Source organism: Haemorhous mexicanus, unplaced genomic scaffold, assembly GCF_027477595.1.
Source record: "Haemorhous mexicanus isolate bHaeMex1 unplaced genomic scaffold, bHaeMex1.pri scaffold_243_ctg1, whole genome shotgun sequence".
Taxonomy (NCBI): Eukaryota; Metazoa; Chordata; class Aves; order Passeriformes; family Fringillidae; genus Haemorhous; species Haemorhous mexicanus.
The window spans coordinates 1-25,642 of record NW_026776070.1 but is presented as its reverse complement, the minus strand read 5'-3'; the positions used below and the strand labels follow the sequence as shown (position 1 = coordinate 25,642).

General features: G+C 40.2%; 1 protein-coding gene across 1 annotated transcript; it reads left to right on the top strand.

Annotated features, from left to right (window-relative positions):
* The first annotated feature begins 1,373 nt into the window (after nucleotides 1-1,373).
* Nucleotides 1,374-25,307, top strand: LOC132323004 (transcription factor 4). Its single transcript, XM_059837781.1, has 4 exons — nucleotides 1,374-1,548; nucleotides 11,739-11,968; nucleotides 19,139-19,279; nucleotides 24,933-25,307. The coding sequence occupies exons 2-3, from the start codon at nucleotides 11,800-11,802 to the stop codon at nucleotides 19,273-19,275; spliced, it is 306 nt and encodes a 101-aa protein (XP_059693764.1). The 5' UTR covers nucleotides 1,374-1,548; nucleotides 11,739-11,799; the 3' UTR covers nucleotides 19,276-19,279; nucleotides 24,933-25,307.
* The last annotated feature ends 335 nt before the right edge of the window (nucleotides 25,308-25,642 follow it).

The following is a 25,642-nucleotide window of genomic DNA, read 5'->3' as shown; positions in this document are numbered from 1 at the left end:
TGAGAAAAAAATTGGGCAAAAATTTGGGGGAAAACTGAGGGAAAATGGGGAAAAATTGTGGGGAAAATTCTGAAAACTTGAGGGAAATATGGGGGAAAATTGGGGGAAAAAATTGAGAAAAAAGTTGGGGGAAAAGTGGAAAAAATGGGGGAAAATTGGGAAAAAAATTGGAAAAAAGTGGAGAAAAATTAGGAAAAAAATGGGGGAAAATTGGAGAAAAATGGGTAAAATAAGGAAAAATTAGGGAGAAAAAATGTGGAAAAAATGGGAAAAAATGTGGAAAAAATGGGAAAAAATGTGGAAAAAATGGGAAAAAAATTGGGGGAAAATGGGCGAAAATTGAGGGAAAAATAGAGAAAAAATGGGGGAAAAATGGGAAAAAATTGCAAAAAAAAGCCCAAAAAATGGGGAAAAATCGGGGAAAAAATGGGAAAAAAGTTGGGGGAAAAGTGGAGAAAAAAGTGGGAAAAAATGGGGGAAAAGAGGAGAAAAAATGGGAAAAAAAAAAGGGAAAAATTGGAGAAAAAAAAGGGGAAAATAAGGAAAAATTAGGGAGAAAAATGGAGAAAAAATGGGAAAAAATGTGGAAAAAATTGGGGAAAAATGGGAAAAAATTGGGGAAAAATTGGGGGGAAAATGGGCGAAAATTGAGGGAAAAATAGAGAAAAAATGGGCGAAAAAATGAGAAAAAAACCAGAAAAAATTGGGGAGAATTTGAGAGAAAATTGGGGGAAAATTGGGGAAAAATTGGAGAAAAATGTGAAAAAAATTGGGAAAAAATTGGGGAAATTTGAGAGAAAATTGGGGGAAAATTGGAGAAAAATGTGAAAAAATTTGGAAAAAATGGGGAAAAAATGGAGAGAAAAATGGGGAAAAAAAGTGAAAAAATGGGAATAAATTGGGAAAAAATTGAGGGAAAATTGGGGGAAAATGGGGGAAAATTGAGGAAAAAATTGGGGGAAAAGTGGAGAAAAAAGTGGGAAAAAAATGGGGGAAAAGAGGAGAAAAAATGGGAAAAAAAGGGAAAAATTGGAGAAAAAAAAGGGGAAAATAAGGAAAAATTAGGGAGAAAAATGGAGAAAAAAATGGGAAAAAATGTGGAAAAAATGGGAAAAATTGGGGAAAAAATGGGAAAAAATTGGGAAAAAAATGGGGGAAAATGGGCGAAAATTGAGGGAAAAATAGAGAAAAAATGGGGGAAAAATGGGAAAAAATGGGAAAAAATTGGGGAAAAATAGGCGAAAATTGAGGGAAAAATAGAGAAAAAATGGGGGAAAAATGGGAAAAAATTGCAAAAAAAAGCCCAAAAAATGGGGAAAAATCGGGGAAAAAATGGGAATTTATTTGGAAAATCAATTTTAAATAAAATTCTGATTTTTTTTTAGGGATTCCAGGGGCTCTGCAGGGGCAGAGCGTGTCCTCGGGCAGCTCGGAGATCAAGTCGGACGACGAGGCCGACGAGAACCTGCAGGAGCCCAAAGTGGCCGAGGAGAAGAAGCTGGAAGAGGAGAAGAAGGAGATCAAATCCATAACTAGGTCAAGGTCTAGGTAACGGGAGATTGGGGGGAAAAAATGGGGGAGAAAAAGGGGAAAAAGGGAAAAAAAAAATGGGGAAAATCGGTGGAGAAATGGGGAAAATATGGGGGAAAAATGGGGGGAAATTGGGGGGAAATTCAGAATAAAATGGGGGGAAAATTGGGGAAAAATTCAGAATAAAATGGGAATAAAATGGGGGAAAATTGGGGAAAAATTCAGAATAAAATGGGAATAAAATGGGGGAAAATTGGGGAATAAATGGGAATAAAATGGGGAAAAAATGGGGAAAAATTAGGGGAAAATTGGATTAAAAATGGGGGGAAAATGGGAATAAAATTGGGAAAAAATGGGGGAAAATTGGGGGAAAATTCAGAATAAAATGGGGGAAAATTGGGGGGGAAATTGGGGAAAAAATGGGAATAAAATGGGGGAAAATTGGGGGAAAATCAGAGAAAAATTCAGAATAAAATGGGGAAAATATGGGGGAAAAATTGGGGGGAAAATGGGGAAAAATTGGGGGAAAATCAGAGAAAAATTCAGAATAAAAATGGGGAAAATATGAGGAAAATTGGGGGAAAATCAGGAGAAAAAATAGAGAAAAATTGGGGGAAAATTGGGGAAAAATTGAGAATAAAATGGGGGAAATATGGGGGGAAATTGGGGGAAAATTGAGAATAAAATGGGGAAAATATGGGAGAAAATTGGGAGAAAATTGGGCAAAAATTGAGGGGAAATGGTAAAAAGATTGGTGAAAAATTGGTAAAAAAAGGGAATAAAATGGGGAAAAAATTGAGGGAAAAAATTGGAGGAAAATGGGGAAAATTGGGAATTAAATGGGGAAAAAATTGGGGGAAAATTGGGGAAAAATGGGAATAAATTGGGGGGAAATGGGAGGAGAAGAAGCTGGAAGAGGAGAAGAAGGAGATCAAATCCATAACTAGGTCAAGGTCTAGGTAACGGGAGATTGGGGGGAAAAAATGGGGGAGAAAAAGGGGAAAAAGGGAAAAAAAAAATGGGGAAAATCGGTGGAGAAATGGGGAAAATATGGGGGAAAAATGGGGAAAAATTGGGGAAAATTGGGGGAAAATTGAGAATAAAATGGGGAAAAAATGGGAATAAAATGGGGAAAAATTGGGGGAAAATTGGGGGAAAATTCAGAATAAAATGGGAATAAAATGGGGGAAAATTGGGGAAAAATGGGAATAAAATGGGAATAAAATGGGGAAAAATTGGGGAAAAATTGGGGGGAAATGGGAGGAGAAGAAGCTGGAAGAGGAGAAGAAGGAGATCAAATCCATAACTAGGTCAAGGTCTAGGTAACGGGAGATTGGGGGGAAAAATGGGGGAGAAAAAGGGGAAAAAGGGGAAAAAAAAATGGGGAAAATCGGTGGAGAAATGGGGAAAATATGGGGGAAAAATGGGGAAAAATTGGGGGGAAAATGCGGGAAAATTCAGAATAAAATGGGGAAAAAATGGGAATAAAATTGAGAATAAAATGGGGGAAAATTGGGGAATAAATGGGAATAAAATGGGAAAAAATCAGAGGAAAATTGGGGGGGAAATGGGAATAAAATGGGGGAAAATTGGGGGAAAATCAGAGAAAAATTCAGAATAAAATGGGGGGAAAAATGGGGAAAATATGGGGAAAAATTGGGGGAAAATCAGAGAAAAATTCAGAATAAAATGGGGAAAATATGAGGAAAATAGGGGGAAAATCAGGGAAAAAATAGAGAAAAAATGGGGGAAAATTGGGGAAAAATTGAGAATAAAATGGGGAAAAAATGGGGGAAAATTGGGAGAAAATTGGGGGAAAATTGAGAATAAAATGGGGAAAATATGGGGGAAAATTGGGAGAAAATTGGGCAAAAATTGACGGAAATGACGTAAAGATTGGTGAAAAAATTGGTGAAAAATGGGAAAAAATGGAATAAATGGGGAAAATTGAGGGAAAAATTGGAGGAAAATGGGGAAAATTGGGGGAAAATGGGGGAAAAATTGGGGGAAAAATTGGGGGGAAATTCAGAATAAAATGGGGAAAATTGGGGGAAAATTGGGGGAAAATTGGGGGAAAATTCAGAATAAAATGGGAATAAAATGGGGGAAAATTGGGGGAAAATTGGGAATAAATTGGGGGAAAATTGGGGGAAAATTGGAGAAAAATTCAGAATAAAATGGGAATAAAATGGGGGGAAATTGGGGAATAAATGGGAATAAATTGGGGGGAAAATGGGAATAAAATTGGGAAAAAAATGGGGGGAAATTGGGGAAAAATTGAGAATAAAATGGGGGAAAAATTACAGGAAAATTGGGGAAAAAATGGGAATAAAATGGGGGAAAATTGGGGGAAAATCAGAGAAAAATTCAGAAAAAATGGGGAAAATATGAGGGAAAATATGGGGAAAAATTGGGGGAAAATCAGAGAAAAATTCAGAATAAAATGGGGAAAATATGAGGAAAATAGGGGGAAAATCAGGGAAAAAATAGAGAAAAATTGGGGAGAAAATGGGGAAAAATTGGAGAAAAATTCAGAATAAAATAGGGAAAATATGGGGAAAATTGGGGAAAAATTGAGAATAAAATGGGGAAAAAATGGGAGAAAATTGGGAGAAAATTGGGGGAAAATTGAGAATAAAATGGGGATAAAATGGGAGAAAATTGGGAGAAAATTGGGCAAAAATTGAGGGAAAATGGTAAAAAGATTGGTGAAAAATTGGTAAAAAATGGGAATAAAATGGGGAAAAATTGAGGGAAAAATTGGAGGAAAATGGGGAAAATTGGGGGAAAATTGGGAATTAAATGGGGAAAATATGGGGAAAAATTGGGGGAAAATGGGGAAAAATTCAGAATAAAATGGGAATAAAATGGGGGAAAATTGGGGAATAAATGGGAATAAATTGGGGGGAAAATGGGGAAAAAATTGGGGAAAATTGGATAAAAATGGGGGGAAAATGGGAATAAAATTGGGAAAAAATGGGGGAAAATGGGGGAAAAATTCAGAATAAAATGGGGAAAAATTAGAGGAAAATTGGGGAAAAAATGGGAATAAAATGGGGGAAAAATTGGGGGAAAATCAGAGAAAAATTCAGAAAAAAATGGGGAAAATATGGGGGAAAATTGGGGAAAAAATGGGAATAAAATGGGGGAAAATTGGGGGAAAATCAGAGAAAAATTCAGAAAAAATGGGGAAAATATGAGGAAAATTGGGGGAAAATCAGGGAAAAAATAGAGAAAAAATGGGGAGAAAATGGGGAAAAATTGAGAATAAAATGGGGAAAATATGGGGGAAAATTGGGAGAAAATTGCGGAAAAATTGAGAATAAAATGGGGATAAAATGGGGGAAAATTGGGGGAAAATTGGGGAAAAATTGAGAATAAAATGGGGATAAAATGGGAGAAAATTGGGAGAAAATTGGGCAAAAATTGAGGGAAAATGGTAAAAAGATTGGTTAAAAATTGGTAAAAAATGGGAATAAAATGGGGATAAATTGAGGGAAAAATTGGAGGAAAATGGGGGGAAAATTGGGGGGAAAATGGGAATTAAATGGGGAAAAATGGGGAAAAATTCAGAATAAAATGGGGAAAAATTACAGGAAAATTGGGGAAAAAATGGGAATAAATTGGGGGAAAATTGGGGGGAAATCAGAGAAAAATTCAGAATAAAATGGGGAAAATATGGGGAAAAATTGGAGAGAAAATGGGAATAAAATGGGGAAAAATTGTAGAAAAATTGGGGGAAATTGAGGGGAAAATGGTAAAAAATTTAGTTAAAAATTGGTAAAAAATGGGAATAAAATGGGGAAAAAATTGAGGAAAAATTGGGGAAAATGGGGAAAGAATTGGGGGGGAAAATGGGGAAAATATGGGAATAAAATGGGGAAAAATTGGGGAAAATTGGATTAAAAATGGGGGAAAGAATGGGGAAAATATGGGGGAAAATGGGAATAAAATTCGGGGAAAATTAGAGAAAAATTCAGAATAAAATGGGGAAAATATGGGGGAAAATGGAGAAAAAATGAGAATAAAATGGGGGGAAAATTGGGGAAAAATTGAGAATAAAATGGAGAAAAATTGGGTAAAAATGGGGGGAAATTAGGGAAAAATTGAGAATAAAATGGGGGAAAATTGGGGAAAATTTGGGGGAAAATGGGAATAAAATGGGGGAAAATTGAGAAAAAAATTAGGGGAAAATGGGAGAAAAATGGGGAAAAATTGGGGAAAAATGGGGGAAAATTGGGAAAAATTGAGAATAAAATGGGGAAAAAATCGAGAAAAAATTGAGGGGAAAATGGAGAAAAATTGGGGGAAATGGGGAAAATTTGGGGGAAAATTGGAGAAAATTCAGAATAAAATGGGGAAAACTGAGGGAAAAATTTGGGGAAAATGGGGAAAAAAATTGGAATAAAAATGGGGGAAAATGCAGAAAAAATTTGGGGGGAAAATGGGGGGAAAATGGGAAAAAATGGGGGAAAATTAGGGAAAAAAATCGGGAAAAATTTGGGGAAAATTGGGGAAAAAATGGGGAAAAAATGGAGAAAAAAATCAGGAAAAATTTGGAGAAAAATTGGGGAAAAATGGGAAAAAAACGGGAAAAAAATGGGGGAAAATTTGGGGAAAAATTGGGGAAAATTGAGAATAAAATGGGGAAAAAAATCGAGAAAAAATTGGGGGAAAAAATGGAGAAAAATTGGGGGAAAATGGGGAAAAATTTGGGGGAAAATTGGGGAAAATTCAGAATAAAATGGGGAAAACTGAGGGGGAAAATTTGGGGAAAAATGGGAAAAAAATGGGAAAAAATTGGAATAAAAATGAGGGAAAATGCAGAAAAAATTTGGGGGAAAAATGGGGGGAAATGGGAAAAAATGGGGGGAAAATGGGGAAAAAAATCAGGAAAAAATTGGGAGAAAATTGGGGGAAAATGGGGAAAAAATGGAGAAAAAAATCAGGAAAAATTTGGAGAAAAATTGGGGAAAAATGGGAAAAAAACGGGAAAAATGGGGAAAAATTTGGGGAAAAATTGGGGAAAAAATGGAAAAAAATCAGGAAAAATTTGGGGGAAAATTGGGGGGGAAATGGGGAAAAAATGGAGAAAAAATTGGGGAAAAAAACGGGACCGAAATCGGTGGAAAAATGGGGGAAATATGGAGAAAAATGGGGCGGAACCTTCCGAGAACTTCATGGGGATCCACCAGGGAGAACTTCATGGGGATCCACCAGGGAGAACTTCATGGAGATCCACCAGGGAGAACTTCATGGGGATCCACCAGGGAGAACTTCATGGGGATCCACCAGGGAGAACTTCATGGGGATCCACCAGGGAGAACTTCATGGAGATCCACTATGGAGATCCACCAGGGAGAACTTCATGGAGATCCACCATGGAGAACTTCATGGAGAACTTCATGGAGATCCACCATGGAGAACTTCATGGAGAACTTCATGGAGAACTTCATGGGGAACTTCATGGAGAACGTCATGTAGATCCACCATGGAGAACTTCATGGAGATCCACCATGGAGAACTTCATGGAGAACTCCATGGAGAACTTCATGGGGATCCACCATGGAGAACTTCATGGGGAACTTCATGGGGATCCACCATGGAGAACTTCATGGGGAACTTCATGGAGAACTTCATGGAGAACTTGATGGGGAACTTCATGGGGAACATCATGGAGATCCACCATGGAGAACTTCATGGAGAACTTTATGGAGATCCACCATGGAGAACTTCATGGGGATCCACCATGGAGAACTTCATGGAGAACTTCATGGAGAACCACAATGGAGAACTTCATGGGGAACCACCATGGAGAACTTCATGGGGATCCACCATGGAGAACTTCATGGAGAACTTCATGGAGAACTTCATGGAGATCCACCATGGAGATCCACCATGGAGAACTTCATGGAGAACTTCATGGAGATCCACCATGGAGAACTTCATGGGGAACCACCATGGAGAACTTCATGGAGAACTTCATGGGGAACTTCATGGAGAACTTCATGGAGAACTTCATGAGGAACTTCATGGAGAACTTCATGGAGAACTTCGTGGGGAACTTCATGGGGATCCATCATGGAGAACTTCATGGAGATCCACCATGGAGAACCACCATGGAGAACTTCATGGAGAACTTCGTGGGGAACTTCATGGAGAACTTCATGGGGAACTTGATGGGGAACTTCATGGAGATCCACAATGGAGAACTTCATGGAGAACTTCATGGAGAACTTCATGGAGAACTTCATGGGGAGGCACCATGGAGAACTTCATGGAGATCCACCATGGAGATCCACCATGGAGAACTTCATGGGGATCCATCATGGAGAACTTCATGGGGAACGTCATGGAGATCCACCATGGAGAACTTCATGGAGAGCCACCATGGAGAACTTCATGGGAAACTTCATGGGGATCCACCATGGAGAACTTCATGGGGATCCACCATGGAGAACTTCATGGAGAACTTCATGGAGATCAACCATGCAGAACTTCATAGAGATCCACCATGGAGAACTTCATGGGGATCCACCATGGAGAACTTCATGGAGATCAACCATGCAGAACTTCATGGGGATCCACCATGGAGAACTTCATGGGGAGCTTCATGGAGAACTTCATGGGGAGCTTCATGGAGATCCACCATGGAGATCCACCATGGAGAACTTCATGGAGAACTTCATGGGGAACTTCATGGAGAACTTCATGGGGAACTTCATGGAGATCCACCATGGAGAACTTCATGGAGAACTTCATGGGGAACTTGATGGGGAACTTCATGGAGAACTTGGTAGAACTTCCATGGAGAACTTCATGGAGAACTTCATAGAGATCCACCATGGAGAACTTCATGGGGAACTTCATGGAGATCCACCATGGAGAACTTCATGGGGAACTTCATGGGGATCCACCATGGAGAACTTCATGGAGAACTTCATGGAGAACTTCATGGGGAACTTCATGGAGAACGTCATGTAGATCCACCATGGAGAACTTCATGGAGATCCACCAGGGAGAACTTCATTGAGAACTTCATGGAGAACTTCATGGAGAACTTCATGAAGAACTTCATGGGGAACTTCATGGAGAACTTCGTGGGGAACTTTATGGAGATCCACCATGGAGATCCACCATGGAGAACTTCATGGAGATCCACCATGGAGAGCTTCATGGAGAACTTCATGGGGAACTTCCATGGAGAACCACCATGGAGAACTTCATGGGGATCCACCATGGAGAACTTCATGGAGATCCACCATGGAGATCCACCATGGAGAACTTCATGGGGAACTTCATGGAGAACTTCATGGGGAACTTCATGGAGAACTTCATGGGGATCCACCATGGAGAACTTCATGGGGAACTTCATGGAGAACTTCCATGGAGATCCACCATGGAGAACTTCATGGAGATCCACCAGGGAGAACTTCATGGGGAACTTCATGGGGAACCACCACGGAGAACTTCATGGAGATCCACCATGGAGATCCACCATGGGGAACTTCATGGAGAACTTCATGGAGAACTTCATGGAGAACTTCATGGAGAACTTCATTAAGAACTTCATGGGGAACTTCATGGAGAACTTCATGAGGAACTTCATGGAGATCCACCATGGAGAACTTCATGGAGATCCACCATGGAGAACTTCATGGGGAACTTCATGGAGAATTTCATGGAGAACTTCATGGAGAACTTCATGGAGATCCACCATGGAGAACTTCATGGAGATCCACCATGGAGAACTTCATGGAGATCCACCATGGAGAACTTCATGGGGAACTTCATGGAGAACTTCATGGAGAACTTCATGGCGAACTTCATGGGGATCCACCATGGAGAACTTCATGGAGAACTTCATGGAGATCCACCATGGAGAACTTCATGGGGAACTTCATGGAGAACCTCATGGAGATCCACCATGGAGAACTTCATGGGGAACTTCATGGGGAACATCATGGAGAACTTCATGGGGATCCACCATGGAGAACTTCATGGGGAACTTCATGGAGAACCTCATGGAGATCCACCATGGAGAACTTCATGGGGAACTTCATGGGGATCCACCATGGAGAACTTCATGGGGATCCACCATGGAGAACTTCATGGAGATCCACCATGGAGAACTTCATGGAGATCCACCATGGAGAACTTCATGGGGATCCACCAGGGAGAACTTCATGGAGATCCACCATGGAGAACTTCATGGAGATCCACCAGGGAGAACTTCATGGGGATCCACCAGGGAGAACTTCATGGAGATCCACCAGGGAGAACTTCATGGGGATCCACCAGGGAGAACTTCATGGGGATCCACCATGGAGAACTTCATGGGGATCCACCATGGAGAACTTCATGGAGAACTTCCATGGGGAACTTAGAAGATTCTCCATGGAGATCCACCATGGACAAGGTCCATGGAGAACTTCCATGGAGGATCTCCATGGAGAACTTCATGGAGAAGTTCCCCCAGGTTCTCCTTGAAGTTCCCCATGAAGTTCTCTATGAAGTTCCCCATGAAGTTCTCCATGGTGGATCTCCATGAAGTTCTCCATGGTGGATCTCCATGACGTTCTCCATGAAGTTCTCCATGGAAATTCTTCATGGTGGTTGTCCATGAAGTTCTACCAAGTTCTCCATGAGGTTCTCCATGGAAGTTCTACCAACTTCTCCATGAAGTTCTCCATGAGGTTCCCCATGAATTTCTCCATGGTGGTTCTCCATGAGCTTCTCCATGAAGTTCTCCATGGTGGTTCTCCATGAAGTTCTCCATGGTGGTTCTCCATGAAGTTCTCCATGAGGTTCTCCATGGAAGTTCTCCATGGTGGTTCTCCATGAAGTTCTCCATGAACTCCTCCATGGAAGTTGTCCATGAAGTTGTCCATGAAGTTCTCCATGGAGGTCCTACCAAGTTCTCCATGATGTTCTCCATGAAGTTCTCCATGGTGCCTCCCCATGAAGTTCTCCATGGTGGTTCTCCATGAAGTTCTCCATGAAGTTCTCCATGAGCTTCTCCATAGAAGTTCTCCATGGTGGTTCCCCATGAAGTTCTCCATGGTGGTTCTCCATGAGGTTCTCCATGAAGTTCTCCATGTTGGTTCCCCATGAGGTTCTCCATGGTGGTTCTCCATGAAGTTCTCCATGAAGTTCTCCATGGTGCCTCCCCATGAAGTTCTCCATGGTGGTTCCCCATGAAGTTCTCCATGGTGGTTCTCCATGAAGTTCTCCATGGTGGTTCCCCATGAGGTTCTCCATAAAGTTCTCCATGAGCTTCTCTATGGAAGTTCTCCATGGTGGATCTCCATGAAGTTCTCCATGAAGTTCTCCATGGTGGCTCTCCATGAGGTTCTCCATGGAGGTCCTACCAAGTTCTCCATGAAGTTCCCCATGAAGTTCTCCATGGAGGTTCTACCAAGTTCTCCATGAAGTTCTCCATGGTGGATCTCCATGGAGGTTCTACCAAGTTCTCCATGAAGTTCTCCATGGTGGATCTCCATGGTGGATCTCCATGAAGTTCTCCATGAAGTTCTCCATGAACTCCTCCATGGAAGTTCTCCATGAAGTTCTCCATGAGGTTCTCCATGAAGTTCTCCATGGTGCCCCCCCATGAAGTTCTCCATGAACTCCTCCATGGAAGTTCTCCATGAAGTTCTCCATGGTGGTTCCCCATGAAGTTCTCCATGGAGGTCCTACCAAATTCTCCATGACATTCTCCATGAAGTTCTCCATGGAGGTCCTACCAAGTTCTCCATGGTGGTTCTCCATGAAGTTCTCCATGGCGGTCCTACCATGTTCTCCATGACATTCTCCATGAAGTTCTCCATGGAGGTCCTACCAAGTTCTCCATGAAGTTCTCCATGGTGGATCTCCATGGTGGATCTCCATGAAGTTCTCCATAAAGTTCTCCATGAACTCCTCCATGGAAGTTCTCCATGAAGTTCTCCATGAGGTTGTCCATGAAGTTCTCCATGGTGCCCCCCCATGAAGTTCTCCATGAAGTTCTCCATGAACTCCTCCATGGAAGTTCTCCATGAAGTTCTCCATGGTGGTTCTCCATGAAGTTCTCCATGGACGTCCTACCAAGTTCTCCATGAAGTTCTCCATGGAGGTTCTACCAACTTCTCCACCAACCTTCACCGTGGACTTTCTTCTCCACCCACCGCGACCACCGCCTTAAACATGTCCACGTCTTCTCCACGCAGCAATAACGACGACGAGGACCTGACCCCGGAGCAGAAAGCCGAACGCGAGAAGGAACGTCGCATGGCCAACAACGCTCGAGAACGTCTGCGCGTGAGGGACATCAACGAGGCCTTCAAGGAGTTGGGCAGGATGGTCCAACTCCACCTCAAGAGTGACAAACCTCAGACCAAGCTTCTCATTCTCCACCAGGCCGTGGCCGTCATCCTCAGCTTGGAGCAGCAGGTCCGAGGTTGGTTGGTGGTGGACATCTCGGTGGGGGTTTGGTCGGTTTTCTGGAATGGGTTTCAAGGTTGTCCATGGATGGTCTTCATGGAGGTTCTACCAAGTTCTTCATGGAGGTTCTCCATGATGTTCTTCATGGAGGTTCTACCAAGTTCTCCATGGAGGTTCTCCACGAAGTTCTTCATGGTGGTTCTCCATGAAGTTCTTCAAGGTTGTCCATGAAGTTCTCCATGAAGATCTCCATGAAGTTCATTAGGGTTCTCCTTGGAGGTTTGCCATGAAGTTCTACCAAGGTCTTCATGGAAGTTCTCCATGAAAGATCTCCATGGATGTTCTTCATGGAGATCTCCATGAAGTTCTACATGAGGTTCTCCATGATGTTCTTCATGAAGGTTCTACCAAGTTCTTCATGAAGTTCTACCAAGTTCTTCATGGAGGTCCTGCATTGATGTTGTCCATGATGTTCTTCATGGAAGTTCTACCAAGTTCTCCATGAAGTTCTGCAAGGTTGTCCATGGATGTTCTTCATTAGGTTCTCCAAGGAGTTCTCCATGAAGTTCTTCATAGAGGTTCCCCATAATGTTCTCCATGGAGGTTCTCCATGATGTTCTTCATGGAGGTTCTCCATGAAGTTCTTCATGGTGGTTCTTCATGGAGTTCTTCAAGGTTGTCCATGGATGTTCTTCATGAAGTTCTTCAAGGTTGTCCATGAAGTTCTCCATGAAGTTCTACCAAGTTCTCCATGGAAGCTCTCCATGGAAGTTCTACCAAGTTCTTCATGAAGTTCTCCATGAAGGACTTCAAGGTTGTCCATGAAGTTCTCCATGAAGTTCATTAAGGTTCTCCATGGACATTCTTCATCGAAGTTCTACCAAGTTCTTCATGGAAGTTCTTCATGGAAGTTCTCCATGGATGTTCTCCATGGATGTTCTTCATGGAGTTCTCCATGAAGTTCTACATGAGGTTCTCCATGATGTTCTTCATGGAGGTTCTACCAAGTTCTCCATGGAGGTTCTCCATGATGTTCCCCATGAAGTTCTTTAAGGTTCTCCATGGAGGTTCTCCATGATGTTCGTCATGGAGGTTCTACCAAGTTCTCCATGAAGTTCTCCACGAAGTTCTTCATGGTGGTTCTCCATTAAGTTCTTCAAGGTTGTCCATGAAGTTCTCCATGAAGTTCTCCATGAAGTTCATTAGGGTTTTCCTTGGAGGTTTGCCATGAAGTTCTACTAAGGTCTTAATGGAAGTTCTCCATGAAAGATCTCCATGGATGTTCTTCATGGAGTTCTCCATGAAGTTCTACATGAGGTTCTCCATGATGTTTTTCATGGAGGTTCTACCAAGTTCTCCATGGAGGTTCTCCATGAAAGTTGTCCATGGAAGTTCTCCATGAAGTTCATTAAGGTTCTCCATGAAGGTTCTCCATGAAGTTCTACCAAGGTGTTCATGGAAGTTCTTCATGGAAGTTCTACCAAGTTCTCCATGGACGTTCTCCATGAAGTTCTCCATGGAGGTTCTCCATGGAGGTTCTTCATGGAGCTTCTACCAAGTTCTTCATGGAGGTCCTCCATTGATGTCGTCCATGGAAGTTGTTAATGGAAGTTCTACCAAGTTCTTCATGGAAGGTCTTCATGGTAGTTCTTCATGAAGTTCTACCAAGGTCTCCAAGGAGTTCTCCATGAAGTTCTTCATAGAGGTTCCCCATAACGTTCTCCATGGAGGTTCTTCATTATGTTCTCCATGAAGTTCTCCATGAAGTTCTTTAAGGTTCTCCAGAAAGTTCTCCATGGAGGTTCTCCATGAAGTTCTCCATGGAAGTTCTTCATGAAGTTCTCCACGGAGGTTCTCCATGAAGTTCATTAAGGTTCTCCATGGAGGTTCTCCATGAAGTTCTACCAAGGTCTTCATGGAAGTTCTCCATGGAAGTTCTCCATGAAAGTTCTCCATGGATGTTCTTCATGGAGTTCTCCATGAAGTTCTACATGAGGTTCTCCATGATGTTCTTCATGGAAGTTCTACCAAGTTCTTCATGAAGTTCTACCAAGTTCTTCATGAAGTTCTACAAGTTCTTCATCGAGGTCCTCCATTGATGTTGTCCATGATGTTCTTCATGGAAGTTCTACCAAGTTCTCCATGAAGTTCTTCAAGGTTGTCCATGGATGTTCTTCATTAGGTTCTCCAAGGAGTTCTCCATGAAGTTCTTCATAGAGGTTCCCCATAATGTTCTCCATGGAGGTTCTTCATGAAGTTCTCCATGAAGTTCTTTAAGGTTCTCCATAAAGTTCTCCATGGAGGTTCTCCATGGAGGTTCTCCATGGAAGTTCTACCAAGGTCTTCATGGAAGATCTCCATGAAGTTCTTTAAGGTTCTCCATGGAGGTTCTCCATGATGTTCTCCATGGAAGTTCTACCAAGGTCTTCACGGAGGTTCTTCATTAAGTTCTCCATGGAAGTTCTTCAAGGTTGTCCATGAAGTTCTCCATGAAGTTCTTTCAAGTCCTCCATGAAGTTCTTCATGGATGTTCTCCATGAAGTTCTACCAAGTTCTCCATGGAAGTTCGCCATTAAGTTAAGAAGTTCTCCATGAAGTTCTCCATGAAGTTCTCCATGGAACTTTTGACCTTCTCCATGGAACTTTTCTCCATGGACCTTCTCCATGAAGTTCTCCATTGAACTTTTGAGGTTCTCCATGGAACTTTTGACGTTCTCCAAGGACGTTTTCTCCATGAAGTCCTCCACGGAACTTTTGAAGTTCTCCATGGAACTTTTGATGTTCTCCATGGAACTTTTGACCTTCTCCATGGAATTTTGAGGTTCTCCATGGACCTTTCCTCCATGGACCTTCTCCATGAAGTTTTACATTAAATTCTCCATTGAACTTTTGAGGTTCTCCATGGAACTTTTGATGTTCTCCATGGACCTTTTCTCTATGGAAGTTCTCCATGAAGTTCTCCATGAAGTTCTCCATGGAACTTTTGACCTTCTCCATGGAACTTTTGACGTTCTCCATGGAACTTTTGAGGTTCTCCATGGACCTTTCCTCCATGAAGTTCTCCATGAAGTTCTCTGAGGAACTTTTGAGGTTCTCCATGGAACTTTTGACGTTCCCCATGGAACTTGACGTTCTCTCCATGGAACTTTTGAGGTTCTCCATGGAACTTTTGAGGTTCTCCATGGAACTTTTGACGTTCTCCATGGAACTTTTGACGTTCTCCATGGAACTTTTGAGGTTCTCCATGGAAGTTTTGACCTTCTCCATGGACCTTTTCTCTATGGAAGTTCTCCATGAAGTTCTCTATGAAGTTCTCCATGGAACTTTTGATGTTCTCCATAGAACTTTTGAGGTTCTCCATGGACCTTTCCTCCATGGACCTTCTCCATGAAGTTCTCCATGAAGTTCTCCATGGAAGTTCTCTATGAAGTTCTCCATGGAAGTTCCTTCAAGTTTCTCATGGAGTTCTCCATGGAACTTTTGAAGTTCTCCATGGAACTTTTGAGGTTCTCCATGGAACTTTTGAAGTTCTCCATGGACCTTTTCTCTATGGAAGTTCTCCATGAAGTTCTCCATGGAACTTTTGATGTTCTCCATGGAACTTTTTATGTTCTCCATGGAACTTTTGACGTTCTCCATGGAACTTTTGATGTTCTCCATGGAATTTTCGACCTTCTCCATGGACCTTTTCTCCATGAAGTTCTCCATGAAGTTCTCCATGGAACTTTTGATGATCTCCATGGAACTTCTGATGATCTCCATGGAACTTTTGATGTTCTCCATGGAACTTTTGAGGTTCTCCATGGAACTTTTGACGTTCTCCATGGACCTTTTGACGTTCTCCATGGACCTTCTCCATGAAGTTCTCCATGAAGTTCTTAATGGAAGCTCTCCATGAAGTTCTCCATGGAACTTTTGATGTTCTCCATGGAATTTTGAGGTTCTCCATGGACCTTTCCTCCATGGACCTTCTCCATGAAGTTCTCCATGAAGTTCTCCATGGAACTTTTGAAGTTCTCCATGGAACTTTTGACCTTCTCCATGGAACTTTTGAAGTTCTCCATGAAACTTTTGAGGTTCTCCATGGAACTTTTGACGTTCTCCATGGAACTTTTGATGTTCTCCATGGAATTTTCGACCTTCTCCATGGACCTTTTCTCCATCAAGTTCTCCATGAAGTTCTCCATGAAGTTCTCATGGAACTTTTGAGGTTCTCCATGGAACTTTTGACGTTCTCCATGGAACTTTTGAGGTTCTCCATGGAACTTTTGACGTTCTCCATGGAACTTTTGAGGTTCTCCATGGAACTTTTGACCTTCTCCATGGACCTTTTCTCTATGGAAGTTCTCCATGAAGTTCTCCATGAAGTTCTCCATGGAACTTTTGACCTTCTCCATGGAACTTTTGACGTTCTCCATTGAACTTTTGAGGTTCTCCATGGACCTTTCCTCCATGAAGTTCTCCATGAAGTTCTCTGAGGAACTTTTGATGTTCTCCATGGAACTTTTGAGGTTCTCCATGGAACTTTTGAGGTTCCGCATGGAATTTTGAGGTTCTCCATGGACCTTTCCTCCATGGACCTTCTCCATGAAGTTTTACATGAAGTTCTCCATGGAACTTTTGAGGTTCTCCATGGAACTTTTGAGGTTCTCCATGGAACTTTTGAGGTTCTCCATTTACCTTTTGAGGTTCTCCATGGAACTTTTGACGTTCTCCATGGAACTTTTGAGGTTCCTCATGAAACTTCTGAAGTTCTCCATGGAACTTTTGAGGTTCTCCATGGAACTTTTGAGGTTCTCCATGGAACTTTTGAGGTTCTCCATGGACCTTTCCTCCATGAAGTTCTCCATGGAACTTTTGAGGTTCTCCATGGAACTTTTGATGTTCTCCATGGAACTTTTGACGTTCTCCATGGAACTTTTGACATTCTCCATGGAACTTTTGACGTTCTCCATAAAACTTTTGAAGTTGTCCATGGATCTTTTGAGGTTCTCCATCGAACTTTTGAAGTTCTTCATGGAACTTTTGAGGTTCCCCATGGAACTTTTGACGTTCTCCATGGACCTTCTCCATGAAGCTCTCCATGAAGTTCTCCATGAAGTTCTCCATGGAACTTCTGAAGTTCTTCATGGAACTTTTGAGGTTCCCCATGAAACTTTTGAAGTTCTCCATGGAACTTTTGAAGTTCTCCATGAAACTTTTGAGGTTCTCCATGGAACTTTTGAAGTTCTCCATGGAACTTTTGAGGTTCCCCATGGAACTTTTGACCTTCTCCATGGAACTTTTGACGTTCTCCATGGAACTTTTGACGTTCTCCATGGAACTTTTGATGTTCTCCATGGAACATTTGAGGTTCTCCATGGACCTTTTCTCTATGGAAGTTCTCCATGAAGTTCTCCATGGAACTTTTGATGTTCTCCATGGACCTTTCCTCCATGAAGTTCTCCATGAAGTTCTCTGAGAAACTTTTGATGTTCTCCATGGAACTTTTGATGTTCTCCATGGAACTTTTGAAGTTCTCCATGGAACTTTTGACGTTCTCCATGGAACTTTTGAGGTTCTCCATGGAACTTTTGAGGTTCTCCATGGACCTTTTCTCTATGGAAGTTCTCCATGAAGTTCTCCATGGAACTTTTGAGGTTCTCCATGGAACTTTTGAGGTTCTCCATGGACCTTTTCTCTATGGAAGTTCTCCATGAAGTTCTCCATGGAACATTTGAGGTTCTCCATGGAACTTTTGATGTTCTCCATGGACCTTTCCTCCATGAAGTTCTCCATGAAGTTCTCTGAGAAACTTTTGATGTTCTCCATGGAACTTTTGATGTTCTCCATGGAACTTTTGACGTTCTCCATGGAACTTTTGACATTCTCCATGGAACTTTTGAAGTTCTCCCTGGAACTTTTGAGGTTCTCCATGGAACTTTTGATGTTCTCCATGGAACTTTTGAGGTTCTCCATGGAACTTTTGAGGTTCTCCATGGACCTTTTCTCCATGGACCTTCTCCATGAAGTTCTCTATGAAGTTCTCCATGGAACTTTTGAGGTTCTCCATGGAACTTTTGAGGTTCCCCATGGAACTTTTGAGGTTCTCCATGGACCTTTTCTCTATGGAAGTTCTCCATGAAGTTCTCCATGGAATATTTGACGTTCTCCATGGAACTTTTGAGGTTCTCCATGGATCTTTTCTCCATGGAAGTTCTCCATGAAGTTCTCCATGAAGTTCTCCATGGAACTTTTGATGTTCTCCATGGAACTTTTGACGTTCTCCATGGAACTTTTGAGGTTCTCCATGGAACTTTTGAGGTTCTCCATGGAACTTTTGAGGTTCTCCATGGAACTTTTGAGGTTCTCCATGGACCTTTCCTCCATGAAGTTCTCTGAGGAACTTCTGAAGTTCTCCATGGAACTTTTGAGGTTCTCCATGGAACTTTTGAGGTTCTCCATGGACATTTTCCCTATGGACCTTCTCCATGAAGTTTTACATGAAGTTCTCTATGGAACTTTTGAGGTTCTCCATGGAACTTTTGAGGTTCTCCATGGAACTTTTGAGGTTCTCCATGGACTTTTCTCCATGGACCTTCTCCATGCAGTTCTCCATGAAGTTCTCCATGGAACTTTTGAGGTTCTCCATGGAACTTTTGATGTTCTCCATGGAACTTTTGACGTTCTCCATGGAACTTTTGACGTTCTCCATGGAACTTTTGACCTTCTCCATGGAACTTTTGAAGTTCTCCATGGAACTTTTGAGGTTCTCCATGGAACTTTTGAAGTTCTCCATGGAACTTTTGACGTTCCCCATGGAACTTGAGGTTCTCCATGGAACTTTTGAGGTTCTCCATGGAACTTTTGAGGTTCTCCATTTACCTTTTCTCCATGGACCTTCTCCATGAAGTTCTCCATGAAGTTCTCCATGAAGTTCTCCATGGAACTTTTGAGGTTCTCCATGGAACTTTTGAGGTTCTCCATGGACCTTTCCTCCATGAAGTTGTCCATGAAGTTCTCTGAGGAACTTTTGATGTTCTCCATGGAACTTTTGACCTTCCCCATGGAACTTGAGGTTCTCCATGGAACTTTTGAGGTTCCTCATGGAACTTTTGAGGTTCTCCATGGACTTTTTCTCCATGGACCTTCTCCACGAGGTCCACCAGGACCTCCTGCAGCCCCGATGTCCGTCTGTCTGTCCTAGAGCGTAACCTGAACCCCAAGGCGGCGTGCCTGAAGAGACGCGAGGAGGAGAAGGTGACCCAGGAGCCGCCGCCCTTGGCCTTGGCCGGAGGTCACCCGGCCATGGGGGACGGTGGAAACCACATGGGGCAGATGTGAGAAGGTCAGGGGGGGGGTTTGGGGGGAAAAAGGGGGAAAATGGGAAAAAATTTGGGATTAAAAATTTGGAATTTTTGGGGGAAAATTGGGGAAAAATTGGGATTAAAAATTTGGAATTTTTGGGAAAAATTGGGGGAAAATTGGGGAAAATTTTTGGGGAAAATTTGGGAAATTTGGGGAAAATTGGGGTGAAAAAATAAAAATAAAATGGAGAAAAATTGGGGAAAAATTGGAATAAAATGGGAAAAAATTGGGATTAAAAATTTGGAATTTTTGGGGAAAATTGGGGAAAATTGGGAAAAAATTGGGATTAAAAATTTGGAATTTTTGGGAAAAATTGGGGAAAATTGGGATTAAAAATTTGGAATTTTTGGGGGAAAATTGGGGAAAATTGGGGAAAATTTGGGGGAAAATTTGGGAAAAATTGGGGGGAAAAATAAAAATAAAATGGAGAAAAATTGGGGAAAAATTGGAATAAAATGGGAAAAAATGGGGGAAAATTTGGGGGAAAATTGGGGGGAAAATGGGAAAAAATTGGGATTAAAAATTCGGAATTTTTGGGAAAAAATGGGGGAAAATTGGGAAAAATTTGGATTAAAAATTTGGAATTTTTGGGAAAAAATGGGGGGAAATTGGGGAAAATTTGGGGGAAAATTGGGGAAAATTGGGGAAAAATTTGGATTAAAAATTCGGAATTTTTGGGAAAAATTGGGGGAAAATTGGGATTAAAAATTTGGAATTTTTGGGGGAAAATTGGGGAAATTGGGATTAAAAATTTGGAATTTTTGGGAAAAATTGGGGGAAAATTGGGATTAAAAATTCGGAATTTTGGGGGGAAATTGGGGAAAATTTGGGATTAAAAATTTGGAATTTTTGGGGAAAATTGGGGGAAAATTGGGGGGAAAAATGGGGAAAATTGGGGGAAAATTGGGAAAAATTGGGGAAAATTTTTGGGGACAATTTGGGGGAAAATGGGAAAAAATTGGGATTAAAAATTTGGAATTTATGGGAAAAATTGGGGGAAAATTGGGGAAAATTTGGGGGAAAATTGGGGGAAAAATGGGAAAAATTGGGATTAAAAATTTGGAATTTATGGGGGAAAATTGGGGGGAAATTGGGGAAAAATTGGGGAAAATTGGGGAAAATTTTGGGGAAAATTGGGGGGGAAATGGGAAAAAATTTGGATTAAAAATTTGGAATTTATGGGAAAATTGGGGAAAATTTGGGGGAAAAAATGGGGAAAATTGGGGGGAAATTGGGAAAAATTTTGGGAAAAATTGGGGGAAATTTGGGAATAAAATGGGGAAAAATTGGGGAAAATTGGGGGAAAATTTGGGGAAAATTTTGGGGAAAATTGGGGGGAAATTGGGAAAAAATTGGGGAAAAATTGGGGTAAAATTGGGATTAAAAATTTGGAATTTTTGGGAAAAATTGGGGAAAATTTTGGGGAAAATTGGGGGGAAATTGGGGAAAATTTTTGGGGAAAATTTGGGGAAATTTGGGAAAAATTGGGGGAAAAAATAAAAATAAAATGGAGAAAAAATGGGGAAAAATTGGAATAAAATGGGAAAAAATTGGGATTAAAATTTGGAATTTATGGGGAAAATTGGGGGGAAATTGGGGAAAATTTGGGGAAAATTGGGGGAAAATTTGGGGAAAATTTGGGGGAAAATGGGAAAAAATTGGGATTAAAAATTTGGAATTTATGGGGGAAAATTGGAGGGAAAATGGGGGAAAATTGGGGGAAATTGGGAAAAAATTGGGGAAAATTTGGGGGGAAAATGGGGAAAATTTGGGGGAAATTGGGAAAAATTTGGGATTAAAATTTGGAATTTTTGGGAAAAATTGGGGAAAATTTGGGGAAAAAATGGGGAAAAATTTGGATTAAAAATTCGGAATTTTGGGGGGAAATTGGGGAAAATTTGGGATTAAAATTTTGGAATTTTTGGGAAAAATGGGGGAAAATTTGGATTAAAAATTTGGAATTTTTGGGAAAAAATGGGGGGAAAATGGGGAAAATTGGGATTAAAAATTTGGAATATTTGGGAAAAATTGGGGGAAAATTGGGATTAAAAATTTGGAATTTTTGGGGAAAAATGGGGAAAAATTGGGGGGAAATCGGGGAAAAATTGGGGGAAAATTGGGGGAAAGTTTGGGGGAAAATTGGGGGAAAATTGGGAATAAAAATTTGAATTTATGGGGGAAAATGGGGGAAAATTTGGGGGAAAATTGGGGGAAAATGGGAAAAAATTGGGATTAAAATTTTGAATTTATGGGGAAAATTGGGGAAAAATTGGGGAAAATTGGGGGTGGGAAAATGGGAATTTTGGGGGGAAATTGGGGGAAATTGGGGAAAAATTGGGGAAAATTGGAATTTCAAATTTGGAATTTATGGGGAAAAATTGGGAAAATTTTGGGGGAAAATTGGGGAAGAATTGGGGAAAATTGGAATTTAAAATTTGGAATTTATGGGGGAAAAATGGGGAAAAATTGGGATTAAAAATTTGGAATTTTTGGGGAAAAATTGGGGAAAATTGGGGGAAAATTGGGATTAAAAATTTGGAATTTTGGGAAAAATGGGGGAAAATTGGGATTAAAAATTTGGAATTTTTGGGGGAAAATTGGGGAAAATTGGGGGAAAATTGGGATTAAAAATTTGGAATTTTTGGGGAAAAATTGGGGAAAAATTGGGGAAAATTTGGGATTAAAAATTTGGGGAAAATTGGGGAAAATTGGGATTAAAATTTGGAATTTATGGAGGAAAATGGGGAAAAATTGGGGGAAAATTTGGGAATAAAATGGAGGAAATTGGGAAAAATTTGGGGGAAAATTGGGGGGAAAAATGGGGAAATTGGGGGAAAAAATGGGGAAAATTGGGGAAAATTTTTGGGGAAAATTTGGGGGAAATCGGGGAAAAATTGGGATTAAAAATTTGAATTTTTGGGGGAAAATGGGGGAAAATTGGGGAAAATTGGGATTAAAAATTTGGAATTTTTGGGGAAAAATTGGGGGAAAATTGGGGAAAATTGGGGAAAAATTGGGGAAAATTGGGGAAAATTGGGGGAAATTTTTGGGGACAATTTGGGGGAAAATGGGAAAAAAATTGGATTAAAAATTTGGAATTTTTGGGGAAAATTGGGGGAAAATTGGGGAAAATTTGGGGGAAAATTGGGTAAAAATTGGAGAAAATTTGGGGGGAATTGGGGAAAATTGGGGAAAATTGGGGAAATTTTTGGGGAAAATTTGGGGAAATTTGGGAAAAATTGGGGGGAAAAAGAAAAATAAAATGGAGAAAAATTGGGGGAAAATTGGAATAAAATGGGAAAAAATTGGGATTAAAAATTTGGAATTTATGGGGAAAATTGGGGGAAAATTGGGGAAAATTGGGGAAAATTGGGGGGAAAATTGGGAAAAATTGGGGAAATTGGGGAAAATTGGGGGGAAAATTGGGGGGAAATGGGAAAAATTGGGATTAAAAATTTGGAATTTTTGGGAAAAAATGGGGGAAAATTGGGGGAAAAATGGGAAAAATTGGGGTTAAAAATTTGGAATTTATGGGGAAAATTGGGGGGAAAATTGGGGGGAAATTGGGGGGGGGAAATTGGGTAAAAATTGGGGAAAATTTGGGGGAAATTTGGGAAAAATTAGGAAAAATTTGGGGGGAAATTTGGGGGGAAATTGGGGAAAATTTGGGGGAAATTGGGAAAAAATTGGGATTAAAAATTTGGAATTTATGGGGAAAATTTGGGGGAAAATTTGGGGGAAATTGGGGGAAAATTGGGGGGAAAATAAAAATAAAATGGAGAAAAATTAGGGAAAAATTGGAATAAAATGGGAAAAAATGGGGGAAAATTTTGGGGAAAATTTGGGGGAAAATGGGAAAAAATTGGGATTAAAATTTTGGAATTTATGGGGAAAAATGGGGGAAAATTTGGATTAAAAATTTGGAGTAAAAATTTGGAATTTATGGGGAAAATTGGGGAAAAAATGGGGGAAAATTGGGGGAAAATTGGGAAAAATTGGGGAAAATTGGGGGAAAATTGGGATTAAAAATTTGGAATTTTTGGGAAAAATTGGGGGAAAATTGGGGGAAAATTGGGATTAAAAATTTGGAATTTATGGGGAAAATTGGGGGAAAATTGGGGAAATTGGGGAAAATTGGGGAAAAATTGGGGGAAATCGGGGAAAAATTTGGATTAAAAATTTGGAATTTATGGGAAAAATGGGGGAGAAATGGGGAAAATTGGGGAAAAAATGGGGGAAATTGGGAAAATTTTGGGGAAAATTGGGGGAAAATTGGGGGAAAATTTGGGGGAAAATTGGGGGAAAATTGGATTAAAAATTCGGAATTTATGGGAAAAATTGGGGGGAAATTGGGATTAAAAATTTGGAATTTTTGGGGAAAATTGGGGAAAATTTGGGGGAAAAAATGGGGGAAATTAGGGGGAAATTGGGGAAAATTGGGGAAAATTTGGGGGAAATCGGGGAAAAATTTGGATTAAAAATTTGGAATTCATGGGAAAAATGGGGGAGAAAATTGGGGGGAAATTGGGTAAAAATTGGGGAAAATTAGGGAAAAATTAGGAAAAATTTGGGGAAAAATTTGGGGAAAAATTTGGGGGAAAATTGGGGAAAATTTGGGGAAAAATTGGGGGAAATTGGAGAAAATTTGGAGGAAAATTGGGGGAAAATGGGAAAAAAATTGGAATAAAATTAGGAATTTATGGGGGAAAATTGGGGAAAAACGGGGGGAAAATTGGGGAAAATTGGGGGGAAACTGGGATTTAAAAATTGGAATTTATGGGGAAAATTGGGGAAAATGGGGAAAAATGGGGTAAAATTTGGGGGAAATTGGGGGAAAATTGGGATTAAAAATTTGGAATTTATGGGGGAAAATTGGGGGAGAGTTGGGGAAAAAATAAAAATAAAATGGAGAAAAATTGGGGGAAAATTGGGAAAAATTGGGGGAAAATGGGAAAAAATTGGGATTGAAAATTTGGAATTGAAGGGGAAAAATGGGGGAGAAAATTGTGGGAAATTGGGTAAAAATTGGGGAAAAATTGGGGGCAAATTTAGGGGAAAATGGGAAAAAATTTGGATTAAAAATTTGGAATTTCTGGGAGAAAATGGTGGGAAAATGGGGAAAAATTTGGAATAAAATGAGAATAAAATGGAGAAAAATTGGGATAAAATGGGGAAAAAACCTGAGATAAGTTAGAGAATAATTGGAATAAATTGGGATAAAAATGGGGGAAAAATGGGGGAAAATGGGGGTAAAATTGGGATAAAAATTGGGAAAAAATGGGGAAAAAATGGGATAAAAATGGGGGAAAATTGGGATAAAAATGGGGGAAAATTGGGATAAAAATGGGGAAAAATTGGGAAAATTTGGGATAAAAATGGGGGAAAAATTGGAATAAAAATGGGGAAAAATGGGGAAAAAATTAGAATAAAATGGGGAAAAATTGAGGGAAAAATTGGGGAAAATTGGAATAAAAATGGGGGAAAAATGGGGGAAAATTTGAATTAAAAAAGGAAAAAAATGAGAAAAAATGAGGGGAAAAAAACCCCTAAAAATGGCATTTTCAACCTAAAAATTTGAATATTTTAACGTAAAAAATTGAAATTTTTACCTTTTTTTGGTGTTTTTTTTTTAGGTTTGGGCAACTCCTCCAGTTCCTTCTGCATTTCCTGAAGAGAGAAAAAAGAAAAAAAGGAAAATAAAAAAAAAAATTCCAATTTTTTTGTAAAAATTTCACGACAAGTCTGAGTCAGACGCCTGAAAATTCCCATTAAAAAACAACAAAACAAAAAAATTCCCTTGAAAATTTCTCCCTAAAAATTCCCAAAATTCCCAAAAAAAAAAAAAAAAAAAAAAAAAAATTGTGGAAAAATTTTGGGAATTTTGCGCTTCCACACTGTGGATTTTGTGCCTAAAAATGTTGAATTTTGGTTTTTTTTTTTGGTTTATTTTTGGTTTTTTTTTGGTTTTTTTATTTGGAGAAATAAAGTGAAAAACTGGGTAAAAAAAAGGGGGGAAAATGAGAATGTTTGAAGGGGGAAATTGGGGGAAAATGGGGGAAAATTGGGAAAAAATTGGGGGAAAATTGGGGAAAAAATGGGGAAAAATTGGGGGAAAATTGGGAAAAAATTGGGGAAAATTTGGGATAAAATGGGGAAAAATTGGGGGAAAATTGGGGGGAAATTGGGGGAAAATTGGGGGAAATTCGAATAAAAATGGGGAAAAATTGGGGGAAAATTGGGGAAAATTGGGGAGAAAATTGGGGGAAAATTGGGGAAAAATTGGGGAAAAATTGGGGGAAAATTGGGGAAAAATGGGGAAAAATTGGGGAAAAATGGGGGAAAA

Bases quoted from the DNA above. Each gene is read 5' to 3' on its own strand.
- LOC132323004 (XM_059837781.1), top strand. From the start codon at position 11,800: ATGGCCAACAACGCTCGAGAACGTCTGCGCGTGAGGGACATCAACGAG. The intron at 11,969-19,138 runs GTTGGTTGGTGG...TGTCTGTCCTAG, and splicing joins CTTGGAGCAGCAGGTCCGAG to AGCGTAACCTGAACCCCAAG.